The sequence below is a fragment of the Perna viridis genome, chromosome 4 (genome assembly GCF_037379345.1).
Source record: "Perna viridis isolate PV_CMFRI_1.1 ecotype Kerala chromosome 4, ASM3737934v1, whole genome shotgun sequence".
Taxonomy (NCBI): Eukaryota; Metazoa; Mollusca; class Bivalvia; order Mytilida; family Mytilidae; genus Perna; species Perna viridis.
In genome coordinates this window covers 40,530,769-40,550,323 of record NC_142448.1, presented here as the reverse complement: position 1 = coordinate 40,550,323, position 19,555 = coordinate 40,530,769, and the positions used below count along the sequence as shown (strand labels likewise).

Sequence of the window (19,555 nt, the reverse complement as noted above, 5' to 3'; positions counted from 1 at the left end):
ACAGAGTTTACAGTTGAAAATTAAATGATTTATCTGGCCAAGGTTTCCCCTATGGTGATCCCATGACTGAGATTGTTGGTCATTTTGTTGGTTGACCAATAAGAAAAGTTGGAAGTCTGATTTTATTACTCGTGAATTTTAAACATTTTTTGTTTTGCTTATCATTTTGTATATTTATGACATCGTATGTGTTAATTGTGTGTATTTATATAGTTGATTTTATTTAGATAACCTCTCAGTCGTTACATCATTGCGTAAACGTTTTTAAATGAGTGGTTTGTCTCGAAGCGACAGCGACAGAAAAAGGACGGTGCGCAGGTGCTAAAGGTGGGGTTATGCGGATATATAATGTTTGACGATATGAAGACGTTATGTTACAATTAGAAACAAAACGAAATACACTTTGATAAATAGCAAAATCTTCTTGATTTTGTACACGTCGTTATAAGTCACTAAACTTTATATTTCCAGATGAATATTGTAGTTTCAAGGTTGCAAGAATTGAAAGCTCAACGTTAAAAAACAAATGCAATAACGTCAATCATGTTCATTGCGTCATTATTTACAATGTACAATGTACTGTTGATACCGGAAAAAATGAAAGCGATTGCGTACTTTAAAGACAAATCAATATCAAATATTTCATATTCTATACTTCACCTTTTGCAACAAAAACAACATTAAGTAGCACTCCAGCTAAGGATCATGCAAAATGTGATTCATGGGTTAAACGCCTACATATTTTTGTTTTTTTATATTTTGTTTGTAATGCCATAGTAAACAGAAATAAGCATGTGGTTTTTCATGTAACACTGTACACTGTAGATTTCCAAATTAAGGCAGATAACTCTGTAAATGGTGCTCAAATACAATAGAATCTACTGTATTTTCAGTGTTGATTATCTCCTAAGAGCAGGCATATTGAATGAATAATTACACATTTCATAGTAAAGACCCATAGAACAACTTAATTACAAAGTTAAAAAATATGTAGCCTTTTTTGGGGTGTATCATATTTTGCATGATTCTTACAAAGATAGCTACTTAATTATTAAAGGCAGAACCTCGAGATTGAGGACGTCAAGGCTAAATTACCTGACTGTTCATGTTAAAATCTCCATTCAAATATATAACTACCGCTCAGGTCATTACCGTAGATCATTACATAATCAAAAACTAATTTCTCCGTAAGACCTTTCTAAATGTTCCAAGTACCCTGTATAAATTGAAATAATAACTTTACAGTTCTTATGGATGCCGTGGTATACGTAAGAAAATGGATGAAACTAGACCAAGAAGACCCCGATGAAGCAATACTACTAGTCTACTATACATGATAGATATGTTGCCGGACCAGCAATTAAACAAATATTGTTTTTGTCTGCAAAACATTTTACATTCGATGTTTATTATCAGAAGTAGACATAGAAAATATTACCAGTAATAAGATATACACGGCCACCACACTCTCCAAAACAGAGATAGTGAACTACCATAAATCTGTGCTATCTTAATTTAGTCTCTATACCAATGACAATGATGTCTATGTACTATAATTCATACAAACATCGCTACATAGCTGGATCTGCAAAATGTACCACCAAACCTCTTTCAAACCTTTTTACGTCTATACTCACAGCTGTTAAAGATGGCCTCCAGTCCTACCTCAACACTTGTAACTCCCGTATTAGTCGTACTTGTCCAATTTGCTGGACGCGTCTTTCAACAAACGGGCCCCGTACAGGCCCGGTGTTTAAAGAATAGGCCTGTAGCAGCACTAAGCTTGTCGTAAAGGGCGACTAACTAGTGCTCAGAAACCTAGTCGGGGGCTAGGCGCTCTGCCAACAGAGCAACTATTATGTGTGCCCCAGGTGGTGGAATGGGGTACCCCTGGCGTGTTACATGCTGGGGTTGTCAGGCTATAATACGGAAAAACTTACCTCAAACCAAAGTGGTCCACCGTGTTGGGGAAAAATGCAATGTTCCTTGTACGTTAAAGAACCCTGCTGTGGTATTCGATAGGAGTAGGAACCTTTGCGCTCCGCCACAGGAGGCTAAATTGCCCGACCATAGCCATCCCCCCTTTTTCTAGTGGCAATCTAAATTTGTCGACCCTATTATCCTTGTGTCCTATCCCTTTTTTAATCATCATTCATGTTCATTTTATTACCCATTTCAAGTTCATTGTCTGAATATAGCTGAAATATTGCTGATCGGACATTTAACAACAACAAACAAACAGACATTTAAAAAACGGTCGGCATTCAAATGGGAACAGATTGCGCTCCCCACATGTTGACCTGTTTGGTCACTTTTATGAGGCTGACTTTAAAGCTAATCTGATCCAAAAGTAGGAACATCGTTTATGTAGATCATTCATTCGATGGTAAAGGAAAACTATTGACCAAACTTTACGACCAATGCGATGGTTTTTTCGTTCCGTATTTTAGACTTTCCTATCATCTCTTGCAACATCCTTTCAGCACCTGCGTATGGAGTTTCATGTCACAACTCATACATTATACCAGAGCTTGCCGTAATTACGCAGATTTTTTTTTATATCGCGATAGACGTCTTACAATTAGGCCTCTGTAACAGGGTTTTGTTGCTACAAAACTGAAATCATAACTACTGAAGTTTTATTGTCGTCATCATGATCTCGTGGATCGTTACGGTGTACTTTTCTGCATCATGAATGAAAATTTGTTCAGCATGTCATAGTTTTCCTCTCCTCTTTTGTTTACCCTGCACTTGACTTTTTATGAGCAATTCGGTGGATCCTTTTGAAAAGCAGGAAACGCTTACCCTACCAGTGCACCTGATCCATGCTCCTAGGTTTTTGTGGAGTTCGATTTGTTCATTTACTTTTGTTACTTTTATGTATGAATTTGTTTTATAATTTTTTTTTTGTGTTTGTTTTTCGTCTCTGGTCTTTGTCCCTGGATTATATTCTTTGGATTTCCGCTAGCTTCTTGGTTACCTTGATTACTCTTTTTAAACTGATTTTCTTGAAACCATAGTTCACAAATGGAGCCTAAATAAAATGTTTCACATAATTGAATGCTTTAAACGGATTTCTTTTGAAATATCAAACGAAATTGATATACAAGAATGTTTTGCCTAATTTGTCTATTATGATTATGTACATAGTGGTTTATTTATACCAGTAACAACAGAAACGTGTTAAAATCAAATTCAATTAAATGTTGCTAACATCGACATGATCAATTACTTTTTGTAAGACTAGTTCAAAAAATTGTGCAGGCTTTTAAGAAATGACGAAAGGATAGAGGATGGATTGTCCGCGGAAAACCCTAATGCGGGATAGGAAGTAGCAGTTCATGTTGCGTATGGAAGTTCCAAAGGACACAGTTCACAGTTCATTTCAACTTGTAGTTCTCGAAATGCCGTTGATAACTTTTGTATCTGAAATTAAAAAGTTCTCATAAATATGGCAACAAAGATATTGTAGAAATCCACGTCAAAAGTCTGCCAGAAGATGTTCAAATTATAGACTTAACGGAAACTTTTCTGTGACAAAGGTTTGAAGTAGGAAATGATAAAATCAATGAACGATTTCACAACTTTGCACAGCGCCACTCTGAAGTGTTACTCAAAGGCAATGTACCTCGTCATGATGATGAAGATCTATATGTTGAAGAGAATGAGTATGCCGATCATTGAACGTATGTGTACCCATCATTAGTATTGCTCCATTGTGACATTTGGATATTTTTTTGCAGTTTTAGATGGCGTATTGTCTATTGCCGTGCTACAGTTGTTGGCCGTGTTTTTTTTCTACACCTCATCCGATACATCTATTTTGCTGATATATTAATTCATACAATATACAAATTTGGACAAAAATTACATGTATATGTGGCTTAATCCGATTATGATTATATATTGGCTGAGGGTTATGAATAAATATTATATGTATTTTTTATTACATTAAATATATTGAAATTGAGTTCGTTCACGGCAGTTCTTTCAATTTTCTTTCATTGATAGAATCGCTGCTTATATTACAAGTGACATTTCAACCTCCAATACAAACAGGCATAAATCTTAACTTACATAATACCAAACTGACAAGTATCAATGTACATATATCTTATAAATAACATGATGTAGGCCCACATAGAAACTAAGACCACTAGCCATGTTAAGTCTTGTTTGTGCGCTGCTTTTTTGTTTTGTATTTTTTGTTTTGTTTTGTTTTTGTTTTTTGTTTTTTTGTTTTGTTTTGTTTTGTTTTGTTTATGGATTTGGCCTATAAAATTGGATCATTTTGCCTTGAAGAAACCACGTATTAGAAAGTCACATTTATCTTTAACAGTTTTAACTACGTTTTGTAGTTCTATATAATTTTAAAGCTTTTCATAAAAATGAAGAAAACATGTTTTGTATTAATTACTAGAGTAATCAAGGGAACCAAAGTTATAGCGGTAATCAAAAGAATGCAATCCAGGGACAAAGACCAGACATGGAAAACAGACATACACAACAAAGAACACAAGGCAACCAAAATTACACATACAAAGTAACAAAAGTAAATGAGCAACTCGGACTCAACTTCAATAAAAACTGGGAGCATGGACCAGGTGCACCGGTAGGGTAAGCGTCCTCTGCGTTCTATAATCATGAAATGATATCTATAGCTCACAAGCAAGAAGGCTAGGTGAGCTCTTGCCATCACTTGCATCCATCGTAGTCGTCGTTAACAATTTTTCAAAACTCATCTACTCTGACACTACTAGACCAATTGGAACAACAGTTAGTTTGAATGTTCCATGGAGTACAACTTAAAACTTCCATATGTTTCAAAATTAAAGACCTCACAGGCTTTACCCACTCTGACAGAGAACAAATGTCTTTTTGTTCTCGTTTTATCCAATTCTTTTTTTTCCACGCTGTTTAAATCTCTTGTAATGACGCAACCGAAACGGACTATATTTGCATGTTATAATATTATACAAATGCATCTATGCATTTGTTGACAAATGGTACTGGATGAAATGAACGTTTTTCATGACCTTTAAACCCACACTGGCCGGGGCGACGTCCAAACCAGTTTTTGTTTTTTTCTTTTACTCCTCTTGTTAAAAACATAAATTATTTTACGGGGATAAAATCCACCAGCAGAGTTATGAACACAGTTGTGTGAAAGAGTAATCAAGGAAACCAAGATTCTAGTGGAAATCAGAATAATGATTACCCGCAGGTACAAAAACAAGACAGGGAAAACAGACACACACAATAAAGAACATAAAATAACCAAAATAATACGTTCAAAGCAATAAAAGTAAATAAGCAGTTCGGACTCAACAAAATACTAAGAGCATGGACCAGGTGAATTGGTATGGTAAACATTAGCTGAGTTGCCCATAAAAAGCTAAGTCCGGGGTAGACGAAAGAGGAATGGATCGCGACAAAGAACTAAAATTATCTGCAGAATTTACCTTTTCATACTATGAACATCGGTATCGGATTTACGATCCGGACTTATTTTGATTAACTTTAATTACTAAACGGAAAGCAAGAGGGTCTGTAATGATGAAAGTTTAAATCTGCATCAATGTTTCTTATTTGTCATATATAAAATTTAATTATTGAATTTGTTAGTAAAACATCAGGCCTTCAAATAAAACCGAGGCCTAAACTTTAAGACCTTTAAGCACTGATTTGGTACTGAAACGGCATGCCACTTAAATAAGGCAAAGCCCCTAACTTTACATCAGTAGAAGAAGTATTTACTATTAATTCTTGTCATAAGTACATTTTATTTTAATTGCACACAAATTTAGTGTACCATTTCAATTAAGTCTCTTGTAAAGGAAAAACTTAGAATAGTAATATGTTGTTCAATGTAACAGTGCAAATATAAGATGTGTGAACAAAAAGAAAATAAAGATTAAAAAATAAATTATTTGCAAAAATTACCTAAAACATGTAATATGAAAACCGATTTATGATCCGGACTTGTCAATAAATGATGAAATTTAAATCTGTATACAGGTTTATCAATTTCCATATATGAAGTTAAAATTTTTAATTTGTTGTTAAAATGTTCTGCCGTCTGATAAAAAGGAGGCCGTATTTTTAAGGTAAAGTAGACATTTAAACACTTGATTTGTTTGCGGAAACGCACTGCCTGGTGATGAAAGGCATTTACTTCTGTTAGTGCACAAATAAGTTTTTGTCATCGTACATCTTGTGAAAAACGATTTAATTCATTAGTCATTCTAAAGGCTTCTGTTTATCTCATTCTTGTTTTGACTAATTCATTAATGAATAGCATATCTTTTACGTTGGTGAATAAATGAACTATGTTTCATTATGTGATAATATGTTTTATTGATCAATTTCTTGTGTAAACCATTATTGATTTCAAACCGAAACTAAAACTAAAATTTTTTTTTTTGGAAAATCGTAAGTCAACACACAGTGTAATTTCTATATGATATATATGACTATAAATAGAAGAAGACTATTGATTTTCTTGACACGTTATAGCATTGATAAAATACAGTCATAAGTATCTTCATAATGGTTTTATTTTTCCAACATTACTGCTTTATTAGTATTTCAATTACATTTTTAAACGAAAGTGACTTTTTGATAATTCATAGTGCTTTTTATATTATGTTTTGGTTGACCAAGTTACTGTGTATGTTCGCTGTAGCTTTCCATGAAGTATTCAGAGTAACAAGTAGAGTGACCAACTGTATTTAGCAGAAAAATGTATTCAAAGAATAATCAAGGGAATCAAGGTTATAGCGGTAACAAAAAAAAATGTAATCCAGGGACAAAAAACAGACATGGAAAACAGACACACACAACAAAGTACAACGAGTAAATAAAATCATACATACAAAGTAACAAAAGCAAATGAGCAACTCGGACTCAACTAAAAACTGGGATCATGGACTATGTGCATCGGTAGGATAAGCGTCCTCTCTGTGGCAAGGAGTCCTTCTAGTTTCATTTTTACTCAGACTAAGCACCGTAAGAAAAATCTTAGTACGATACAAAGCTTTCGTAATACCTTAAGATGAAAACAAAAGGACTGTATCACATTTTCAAGTATCAGTTAAGATATTAACTTTATGAAATGTTCCGTTGTTATATGCTAACCAATATCAGAAGAAATAATTTCCATCAGCTCAAAATGTAAAACCAGAAATATAATGAACAAAATATTTGGTGTAAATGAAGCAGATGATTATTGTAATGTATATCACTAATGAATACATAGAAATATCTGTTCATGAAGTATACTTGATGTTTCATTACTCACGTAGCAGTAAATCCCGCCTCTATATGCAAATACGTACGGTAAACATTTCACAGTTTAGTATGTGTAACGATCTTTATTCTGAGTATTAGGTTTGTTTGCCACGAGGTAAAAATATGTTGTTTTTTTTTCTTTTGGAACAATGTAAAATGTATGAAGAAATTGCTATCAACATAGAAATGTTGACATCAATCAAAATGCTCATGTACTGTTAAACTTAAGACAGTCGTTAACTTAATACGTGATAAAACACAGAAAATGGGCCCATAATTTCGACCTTCGAGCAAAAAGTACTGAATAAACGAGAGACCACTGTCAACCCATAATATACTGTAATCTTCAGAACGCTCTTGATCACTTATTATTTTTTATCAACGTAAGTAACATTATTAGGAGCTAAATGGGATAACCTTCGCATGCATTAACTCTGTTGTTGATTTCTTTGAGTTTCAAGGATTGTCCAAGGATTTCCTGGCATTTAGGCTACATCATATTTAAATCATCAAGTAGATAGATTTCTTTCTTCGAAGACAACTTTGAACGAAAATCTTAAAGAACAAAATATATAGGGCACAGAACTTCGAGATAATTTAGCCGTAATAAAAGAGATTTTTTATAGCATATTAAATATAGATTTTGTTGGGGATTTTCACAGCTTTGCTTGCTAAAAACAACTGGAGAAATAAATTTCTTAAAGTTTTTGCAATGAATACTTATTTAACATTATTTCATATTTCAAAATAAATGGGGCTGGGGGTCACCGAACTTCTTCCTTGTATTGTAAAGAACATAAAGTAACTAAAATTATACATTTATTTCTCTTCGCCTTGCATATTGTTTAACTTTACATCAGATCATACACGACATACACCACTTTTAAAATTGATGTGAACAAGCCATATCCCGAATTCAAATTCCTTTCTACAAACGAAATTCTCATTCTGTATCCCGTATATTATATCTTACGTAGTAAAATGCCAAAAACATTTTAAACTATCAATCTTCCATTGAGTGGTAATAGCTGAAATCACATTTTGTAGTATTGATTAATTCCTATGTTAACACAAATCGTGAACGAATCTAAAAGAACATTTTTCATTGATTTTAGATACAATTTTCAAGGAGAGACAGTAGTTAAATGAGTAGATGCACATTCGTAAATCGGTGTAAGTACTCTTTTCAGTTTTGAATGCTCTTTGTGTTGCTTTTTGTGTCTTTGTAAACTGGTATTTGTTTTGCCTTTTTAAGTGAGGTGTTTGATATTTAAATCTATGTGGTCAATTTGTGTTTGCTTCTTATTTCACAACAGCTTATCAAGTGGTCGAGTAAGAAAGTTGTATTGTTGAGAAATTAAAAGTGAAACATAAATTCTTTATTCGTTACATCTGTTAGAATGGATAATGTTGGTTTTGAAAGTGTATGTATATATATATATCGTTTTCCTGATTAGCCTTTTTGTTAATTTCAAGATTATTTACAAGGTCAATTATCCTATGAAAGGGCAATATAATTCAAACTATTAAATCAAACAAAAAAAAAGGACAACGAGTCTACTGAAATGTGGCAATAAATTGTCCTTTTCAGGCAATATACCTAGATCTATGAATCTCATTGATTTCAGTTATATGCAATAAGCAAAATCATTCACGATGACTTGAACGATTCAAGTTCTTTTTCTAATTTTTCCATGAAAATGTTAGCATCAGATGGAGCCATTTAGGTGCTCATAGCTTTGCCATTCATTTTTAAATAATGGTCCCCTTTAAAAGTAGAATTGTTTATTTCGAACCGTTGAGAACAATGTGACTAGGAGGTCACTAGGTGGACGTTTAAACTTCCGAAGATCCAACCCTTCTCTGTCATCAGAATGAGGATTATTTGTACATAGTGAGGTAACTTCAATAGTGTCTTAGGTCGTTTTTGGAGGAAGAGGATTCAAAGCCTGCATTTTATTTTATGATTATTTGTTTTAATAATCGGTTGTATATTTTATGAAGGAAGTCTATTATACAACATGTTTGCGTGGATGGAAGTCCACGAATTCCGAACTCTTTTCTGTAGAGCATACCTAGATTGTATAGATGTTGGGCTTTTGAAGTAGAAATAATCGTCCATGGTTTCATATAGTAAAGTTAATGTGTTCATGTTCGTACAATCAGTTTTAATTTCGTCAGCAAATATTGAGTGAGGACTATGATTTGTTTAGTATCAAAACGATCGCCTTTCAGTTAATTCTCCTCCTGAAGGTCAGCCGATCTGTCTTTGCAGTGTCTTTTTCTGAAGGCTTTATTGTATTTTCTTTAGTGGTATAGGTCTGGCAAATCCGTGAGCTCACTTGTTGTCAAAATTTCATGACTGTCCATGTTCTCTCTAATAGTTCTAATCATGTCAGATTTTCAATAATCTGTATAAATTCTAAAGTTACGTTCTTGCTCTTTTGGGATACCCACCTACGTTTCCTCCTAAATCATTTTCTGAATTGCGCTCATTTTCCTCTCATTCACTCACCGTAAAGCCGACGACTTCGTGATCCTCAAATTTCTGTCAAAGTTGTCGAGTTCCTCAATCAAGTTGGTATCATTGGCAGATTTAAGGCCCTTATATAGTAAAGATGCCTCTTTCTTAGATAGTGGAAAGAAAGATTTATAACCGTATCAGATGTTTGACGTTTCAGTATGAATTATGTGTTGCATATTTTGCTAGAAATGTTCTTTACATTTTTGTCTCAGTAGGAACAATAGGTATTTTTAACAGGGCGAAAGTGTCTGATTCACCTACGAAATATGGTATCAGAAACCTATTCAAAGTAAATTTGAATCCAAGTATATCCATTATGATCAGTGAATCCCACATTGAATGATAATAACTCATTCCAAATGTTAATTTACGACCTGAATACAACGCGAAGGTATATTCCCAAACAATAAAACTTCGTTAAACTGGTTCGCATACCGATGGAACTTGTGAACAGTATTCATGCCATAATAAATTTTAATGTATTTCTGTCGTTTTCTGAGTGATGTCAAGTCAATTATTCTTAAGTAAATAAAAGTAATTCCTACATCAAAAGCGACTATTTGATCTTTTAATTATTCTTTAAAGCATATATGTTTGTTTGTTTGTTTGTTGGGGTTTAACGTCCGAGCAGCAATATTTCAGCTATATTCAGACAATGAACATGAAATGGATGATAAAATGAACATGAAATGGTAAAAAAAAGGATGGGTCACAAGGATAATAGAGTCGACAAATTTTGATTGCCACTAGAAAAAGGGGGGATGGGTAAGATCGGGCAATTTAGTCTCCTGTGGCGGAGCGCAAAGGTTCATACTCCTATCGAATACCACAGCAGGGTTCTTTAACGTGCGAGGAACATGGCATCTTTCCCAACACGGTGCACCACTATCGTTTGCGGTCAGGTTTTCCGTATTATAGCCTGACAACCCCAGCATGTAACATGCCAGGGGTACCCCATTCCACCACCTGGGACACACATCCCAGTTGCTCTGTGGGCAGAGTGCCTAGCCCCCGGCTAGGTTTCTGAGCACTATTTAGTCGCCTTTTACGACAAGCTTAGCGCTGCTGCAGGCCTATTCTTTTGACACCCGGACCTGCACGGGGTTCAAGCATATAAATCTACTCATTCAATTTGCTCAAATTTTCCCCGTTGTTCTACGTACAATTCCGCGGCTTAGACAAAGGCTGCATATGAACTTGGACAAGAATATGTTGTCAATATTGTTAAGGCAGTTATTCCTAATGTTCTTATATTGTCACAATTGATATGTATCCAGGGTTCATTTTAAATTTAACACCATCAGTCATAGATATTCTTCTTCTTCCACTGGACTTCAAATATGAATTACTAGTATCGGCCCGACGGGGTATAAAACATATTAGGAACTGCTGCATCCTCCGAGTCATCATAAACGTAATCAAACGACGGTTATCATAAATGTTTGTTTCTGTCATTTTTCTGTATACCTTTTAGTTCTTTGTGGCGTTAGTTTATTCATGTTGTTATTTGCGTATTTGGCTTTGATTTACCAGAAATTACCGCTCTGTGACATCTTCGGTTTTGGTAATGTAACTTTTCAACTAATGTGTTTAATTTTATGCTTCTCTGAAATATTTAGTTCCTTTTAAATTCACTTATTTATTGTTCTTATCATCTTTATAGTTTTGACTACTGATTTGACAGATTTTGGCTGGTGGCAATTTGATGTCACCAATTTGTGTTGAAATATACCAGAAATAATGATCCGTAATAGATGTTAAGCGCTATAAAACCTGGTTTAACCCTCCTTTTATTCTGAAATGCCTGTACCAAATCAGGACCATCGCAGTGGTTTTCCAGATGTCCAGTTTTTTACCCTGATATTGCCATTTGTTATACTTACTTTAAATGTGTACATTATTGATTTTTAATATTTGAAATAAGGTATTTACCTGTTCCTCTGATCTCTCATCTAGAGAATCGTCATCTGAAAAGTTATCAGAATCTTCAGATCGGTTAACTTTATAGCTGTAAACATCATATAGATAACTGACCCGTTATCTTTTTTTGTTTTGTTTGTTGTCACGAAAGCAACATGGAAATAAGAATCGAAACAATTTAGCCATTTCGAATAAGTTAATTATTACTATAGTCCACAGGATACACGGATATATATATACAAATCCTTTATGTTTGTGCAAGAAAGACTCAATTTGAAAATTTTAAAACACAACAAACACACTCTTGAATGAAATCATATATTGATGTTCTCTACAAATTATGTAATCCATACAAATATGTCTAATTTTAGACGAATGTTCTGTTCATACAGACTCTCTTATTCCATTCCTATAATATTGATTGAAACCTATAGAGTATAAAGTATAGAGGGTAAATAAAATTCGATTAGAGTTATTATAGTGCACATTTTAAACATTTATCGAATTGAAAAGTATTGAAAAAAAAAATAAAAACGTATAATAGAAAAATAAGTTTCGATAACTTGCGCCTGTATTTTGAATCGTGTGTATTTATCGAGTGCAGCAGTTCATTAATTTGCTAGAAAGAGTAATCCAGGGAACCAAGGTTATAGCGGTAATCAAAAGAATGTAATCCAGGGACAAAACACAGACATGGAAACAAACATACACAACAAAGAACATAAAGTAACTAAAATCATGCATAAAAAGTAACAAAGCAAATGAGCAACTCGGACTCAACTAAAAACTGGAAGTATGGACCAGGTGCGCCGGTAGGGTAATGGCCCTCTGCTTTTCTAGAAACAATCGCCAGGTTGCTCATAAAAAAAAGTAAAATCCGGGGTAGATGAAATAGGAAAGGAAATCTATGACACGTTGAACAAATCAGTTTTCATGGAGCAGATGGATACACCGTAACGATTGACGAGTTCATGATGACGACCATAAAACTTCTGTAGTGATGACTTCAATCTTGCAGCAACATAACCCCGATCCAGAAGCCAATTTGTTATAATTCTAGCGCGATACAAAAAGTTTCTATAAGCTCTACAAAAGGGTTCAAAACCCTATTTGATAATGGGACAATTCATGATCTAACTACACTCCTGGAAACGTTCACGTTTACCATTTTAGCGTTCTTTCATCGTTTATCGTTCATTTATACAGCGTTTTGCATTCGTTGACACGCACGATAAACGCACGATTGAAGCTTTTGTTTAAACGCACATGAGGAGCTTTGGTTTAAACGCATGATGTGAGGGTTCGTGTATCGCGCGATTAAACACACTCTACGAGCGTTCTTTTTTCTTGCGTTTATACGCACGCTGGGAGAGTTTGTTTATCGTGCGTTTTGGACAGCGTTTATGTATCGTGCGTGCAGGAAACCTTAACGTCTCAAGGAATTTATAATTAGAAAAAATAATTAAGAGAACCAAGATTCTAGCGGAAACACAGTTTTTAGTTTTTGGTTTACCTAAGTTCGTGAATGCTCGATGATTAGATACTCACTGATTGACTATTATTGTAAACGAAACATCCCATTTAGTTGGTAAATCGGGCCTATATATGTACCTTAATTTGGAAGAGTAATCAAGGAAACCAATATTCCAGCGGAAATCAAAAGAATAATACATGTTTGAAGGTAAAAAGACAGACATGGAAAAACTCAGCGAAAAAAAATAATAATAAACAAACAAACATACATACAAAGAACGACAACAAAAAACAAAAACAAACGAAAACAAAAAACAAAAAAAACAACACGCTATAATCAATATAATGCATACCAAGTAACAAAAGTACATGACCAACTTGGACTCCACTAAAAACTGGGAGCATGGACCAAGTGTAACAGTAGGGTCAACGTCCTCGGCTTCTCTAGAAGCACCCGCCGAGTTGTTCATAAAAATTCAGTCCGGGGTAAACAAAAGAGGAAAGGAAAGTATGACACGTTGAACATATCAGTTTTTATGGTGCAGAGAGATACACCATAACGATTCACGAGTTCATGTTGTCGACATTACACCCCTGTTATGGTGACGTCAATCTTCTAGCAACATAACTCTGTTCAAAAAGCCTTAGTGTAAATAGTCTAGCAGGATATAAAAGGTCTGCGTACTAACGGCATTCTCTGGCACAACGTATGGGTTGTGATACGCATGAGCTATAGGGATGTTGCCATAGATAAAAGCAAGGTTGAACAAATTTGAATGAAAATTCATTGCGTTCTGCTATAGTTTGGTATATAGTTTTCCTTTAGCACAGATCTCTAAGTGTAGGTCAAGATATGAGGCTGACTTCACTGTGTCTGTAGTATCCTTTTTCTCAAATTCGTTGGAGGCAGATGCGACGTATCAAATGCCCGAAACAACTAGGATTGTTTAAGGATAATACGTCATCTATATAGCGGAAACTTAAATTAAAAGATCTAGCTAAACGATGTTCCTTCTTTTTGATCAAATCAACTATAAAGTCAGCCTTATAAGAGTTAAGGAATAGGCCAGCAAGTAGAGAAGCACAATTTGTTCCTATTGTACCCTCGGAATCAAGTCTTTAACACACAGTGATTTTGAACCAGTCTTTGAAGATCTTGTTAAGTTAAACGAAATAACTGAATAGCATTATACGTATGATATATTTATTTAATTTGATAGGTTTTTAACATCGTTTGATAAAAAAATAACAAATATGATATTAGTACTCTGTACGGATTGTAGTACCTTAATCAAATGAATAAACAACACAGATGCTTCGTTACATTTGTTTGAAATTTCCTATGAGGTAGAATAGATCATAACATGTGCTTTACATAAAGAGAGTGTTTTAAAACAAATCCCACAAATCTTGATTTATTGCTACAAAATTTTTGTCTTCTCTTCTCGCGCATGCCTATCATTTCAGTTTCAATATTGGAGTCAATAATACGTATAAACGTGTTGAAAGTATCTCCTGAAAACATTCACTTTCCAAAAAAATATACATCAAAAACACCCTATTTTTTCCATAAAATGTTCTCAGTTTACAGGTCGAATGCAGTTTGTTGGCACGGAACCTACAAGTAAAACCTCGTCAAACTGACTTGCAAAGCGATGAAATTTATTAATAGTATCATAGTCATGATAATATTGAATGTGCGTCTGTCGCTTCTCACGTGATGTCAAGTCAATAAGGTCAACCGAATATGGCAATTTTCGCACATTTATCTCTACAATTTGATGCGTTCCATATCTATGCATACTCCTCTTTTTCAAACTGAGTAGATTCTGAGCTGAGTATACATTTGTGCATGTTGAAATGTATTTAGACTCCACTCCTCTACTTCCTCTGGCGACATGGTTGACAACATCAACGCTTGAATAGGGATTTTTTGGTTGTAAGTCACTGTATAGTGATTCATTTTCTCGCAATAATCTGTAAAGTTTTTCATATTCCAATCTTCCCTGTAAATAAAAAATTACGTATGTATGTAAATGAAATACTCTACATTAAAAAAAATACTTTGAAGAAATTTGCGAAAAAACTAAGGTATATTATACTTGAATTGTTCTGTTGTAAGCAGCTATGTATTATATTATCAAAGTGTATGTGTTTTTTGTGTATTTACCCTACCGTTGCACCAGGTTCATGTTCACCAGTTTTTAGTGGAGTCCGAGTTGTTCATTTATTTTTTGTACTTTGTATGTATTATTTTAGTTACTTTATGTTATTTGTTGTGTTTTTATTTTTTCCCTGTTTGGTCTTTGTCCCCGGATTACATTCTTTTGATTTACACTGGAATCGTGGTTCCTTGATTACTCTGTCTACTTTTTTTAATGTAAATGTGTACCGTCAAAAGCTAAAAACTAACCTATCTAGGTTGATTTTTAGGTAACAATAAACTTTAATATATTGATAACGAATACCAGCAACGTATATTTTTATCAGAATATGTATTTGTATAGAACATATTTCGATTTGTTTCTTTTTAAGTACATTTAAAAGTGCACAAATAAAGCCATTTATTTTACCTGTCGGCTAAACTCAACTACTGCATTTACGATTTCGTCATTATCATTGCCTAAGCTTTCATCAGAAGTCTCTTCATCATCGGATTCATAAGAGTGATATCTTTTTATGCTTGTATCAAGTGTAGCTTTATGTAATCGCTAGAAATATATATATATATATAGATATATAGATAGATATGTATTATGACATGCATTATGGTTTTTCTTATATGATATAACTAATATAAATGTTTGTACGGCAAAATAAGTGCATTGGTTTGTTTACTAGTACAGTAGTCATGCAAATTATGTAATATATGATACACCTCAACAAAAAAAGCTACATATCTTAATTTTTGTAATTAAGTTGTTTGATGCGTATATATAATGTAATGAGTAATTATTCATTCCAATCTGTCTGCTCATAGGAGATAATCAATATTGTAAATCCAATAGATTCTATTGTATTTTAGTGTTATTTACAGAGTTATCTCCCGTAAGTTTGAAATCTACAGTGCATTATATATAATATGTCCCGTACTACCATACATCGTGTACTAAGTTACAGTCCTAGATTAATCCTACGAGGAGGAATGACCCGGCCAGCGAAAGCTATATTTTTATATAGCCTAGCTGGCCGAGTGGTCTAGGGCGCTGGACTTAGTGCAGGCGGTGTTGCCATAGATGTCACAGCGGTACGAGTTCGAGTCCCGCGGAGGGAACGACCAAAAATTTACTTCGCAAATTTGACAGTTCTTACATCGTTGGGAATTTTTCAGACCCTTCTATAAGTTTACGTTATCTTCCCTGTATCAATTTGATCCGATGGAGCAGTGTAGCGAATAGAGTCGTCACATTCTTAGACGTTATATATATATATATATAATATGTAGGTTTTTTCCAACCGTGTATCACATTTTGCATGATTCTTAGCTGGAGTGCTACTTAACTTTTATATCATGGAATGACCTAAAGTCCTTCAATACCCCACATTCCTATTCCCAATATAGTTCGTACTATCTTGTTTTTGTATAACTACATCATCAAATCACACATTCAAACTTTGTAAATTCTTATTAATCAACAGAAAAGCCTTCCTTTTTTACTAATTCAAACATAAATTAGAATTAATTAATACTTTTGGAGCTATATTCGAATTATTCCAATTAAAATCACATTATCCTCTCGCGGGATTTTTTCTATCCCTTATTCCTCTATATACAACATGTATATGTATGTAATGAAAAGTTCGTTTATACAAAAACCATGATTGTCAAATCCATAAAAATCTTAAATGTTAAACCTACCGTTATATTCGTTGGTGAGATATTGTTCGATCCGTTGGCTTTCCCACTGAAATCCTTGATTGCTGAAACTTCATGAACGATAGTATGTCCTCCCCTTTTATTGGAATTATAGTAGGCTCCACTGTCACTCAGGGAAACCTTTGAATGGACACTAGGTGTTCTTCTTATATCATTGTCGACACCCCCATTCCTGTCAATATTTAAGTGATTATCCGGTTCAACTTGTGTTCTTAAAGAGCGATCATCTGAAATTCGACGTGTTTGTAATTCGTTTTTATCAATATGCTGCTCATTGTTTTCAAGACAGCAACACAATAGCCGAAACAGTGTAGCCATTTTTATTCGAAGAATAACACTATTAATAAGAGATTAACCAAGATCCAGCTTTTGGATGTACTTGATGAAACATTTTTTTTAAATAAAATACTCTACCAAAAATATAAACAGTGTCTAAATTCGGTTTTTGTTTCGTTTTGAGAATTTCCAATAAGTTACAGATATGAATAGCACGTGTTTTAATCACTCCATGGAGATATGAAGTTTTTTTCTTCCTGTTCTAAAATAGTCCTGTATTTTCCCAGATTCTCTTTTTAGATTTTCATTTCCTGAAAATTAGAAAATGTGCAACAAAACTATATTGTTTGGTCCCTTCGGTACTCTTTAATATTTTTTTATTGTTATTTGAAACAATTGAAACATTAAAACAGAAAGACGATTCAATCAATTTATAACGCATGTATTGGAAATAGACATGTATTTTTTCTCGTTGATTTTCGCTTTCTTGTGTTGATGCGTTGCCAGTGTAAACAAAAACGCACATGAATAAGTGTTTATATTACTCTTTGAAATTTTAATTGACCCTGTTTTTTTATTTGATACAATAAATTCATGTCAAATACCTGAGTGGAAAAAACTTTCCTTTCATTGTCTATATGGTTCAGTAGGGAATGAAAGATATATACAAGCGGCATTGATAAATGGAAACAAAATCTGAATATGAATTTCGAATGAAATATTAGTAGCTAAAAGGTAATTGAAATATTAAAGTGAGAATATGATTTGCTCTTAGAATGACGGTATGGATTATTCAAAGGTTTTCAGTTTTTCTTTACACTTCCTACATATGATCTATACAAATATAAGAATAAGTGACAATACTAAAAATACATTCATGGGGGAACTGTGGAAACACTTAACTCTTGAAATTTATATAGATTGTACATGAAATTACCACTTGGCAAGAGTTATCGTTCTTGATTTTGCTCGATTTGGTTGGTTATAGTAGTAGATATATGCATACTTTTTCTCAAAAGTACTGAATATGGAAAGGACAACTCTTGTGTCAAATATAGCATATAAAGATTGAAAAGGCATTGTTTAATCAGTGGGTTTTTCTTTACCATGAACCATTAATATGGACAGTGCGTAAACTTGATATGTACTTAAGTGATTATTTAATATAAGCGGTGTTCGTAAAAGGAAACCATTTGAATTTTGAGGTGCTTATTTTATCGGTTAATGTTCTTCGTTTTCATGACGGCAGCACAAAAACAGTAGACGAAAAAGTTTAGCCAGTTTTACTTGATTAAAACAGCTATAAAGAGATGAACCGGTATCCATCTATTACATGTATGTCGTATCGATAAAACAATGTTGTGAAGTGATAAAATTTAGGGGTATCAAGGTCACTTAACAATACCAGCCAATATATTGTTTCAAAATTGGGTTTTTATCAAAAAGGTGCTGATATGAAACCTTTTTTAATCACCCCACGGAGGTACACATTTTCGATTTCATGTCTTGAAAAAGTCTTGAAACGACCCTAGTTTCAAATTTGAAATGATGAGTTCTTGTAAAATAGCTGAATATAAAACAACCTTTCCTTTTAAGGTCGTTATGGATCAACAGGAAATGGAGTAATGGTAAATAGTTTAAATGTCCATACATTAAATACAATCAAATCTTTTTAATAAAATATGTCAAGTATCATGGGTGAGGATGCATATGAATTGTGAATGAAACATTGGTGAATTGGAAACAAGTGATTGAGTTTGGGGAAAGTAAAAAGAAGTTTTTCTCTAAGACTGCTAATTCAAACATGTTAAAGAATCGGTGTACATTTCCGTTCAAATGTCTGTGTAAACATATTAAAATAAGTGGAAATACTAACAGTACAACCATGGACAAAACAATAGATAAATTGATAAATAAAATTGTACAGGTAAATAACATTTCATTACTGGGAACAACTGGGTATACTTAGAAACACAAATTTCATCTTTGGATTAAATAATTAGTACATATTTGTATTCATTGTATTCAGAGACAAAGGGATTTCCTTAATTATCCCTGCGATGCTAACCATGCCTCAATGCCTGAAATGTACAAGCTGTATCTGTTCCAAGAAATATCTGATAAGTTGCTAGGTTTTTACATAATGTTCAAACCTCGACAGTAGAAGTGAATTTACGGAACACTTTTTTGTTGAC

General features: G+C 33.6%; 1 protein-coding gene across 4 annotated transcripts in view; it reads right to left on the bottom strand.

The window, feature by feature from the left end:
- LOC148620081 (uncharacterized) overlaps positions 1-17,702 on the bottom strand; it is a 29,890-nt gene extending 12,188 nt beyond the window's left edge. The window contains exons 1-3 of one of the 4 annotated variants that reach the window (XM_088580662.1): positions 17,067-17,592; positions 15,781-15,918; positions 13,439-15,213 (exon numbers count right to left, since the gene is read on the bottom strand). In XM_088580662.1, coding sequence (XP_088436788.1) covers positions 14,788-15,213; positions 15,781-15,918; positions 17,067-17,402 — 900 coding nt within the window. In that variant the 5' untranslated portion in view covers positions 17,403-17,592 and the 3' untranslated portion in view covers positions 13,439-14,787. Of the gene's footprint in view, positions 1-13,438; positions 15,214-15,780; positions 15,919-17,066 lie in introns of those variants that run through there. The other 3 variants (XM_088580664.1, XM_088580663.1, XM_088580665.1) reach the window with 3 other exon arrangements.
- Positions 17,703-19,555: the final 1,853 nt, after the last annotated feature.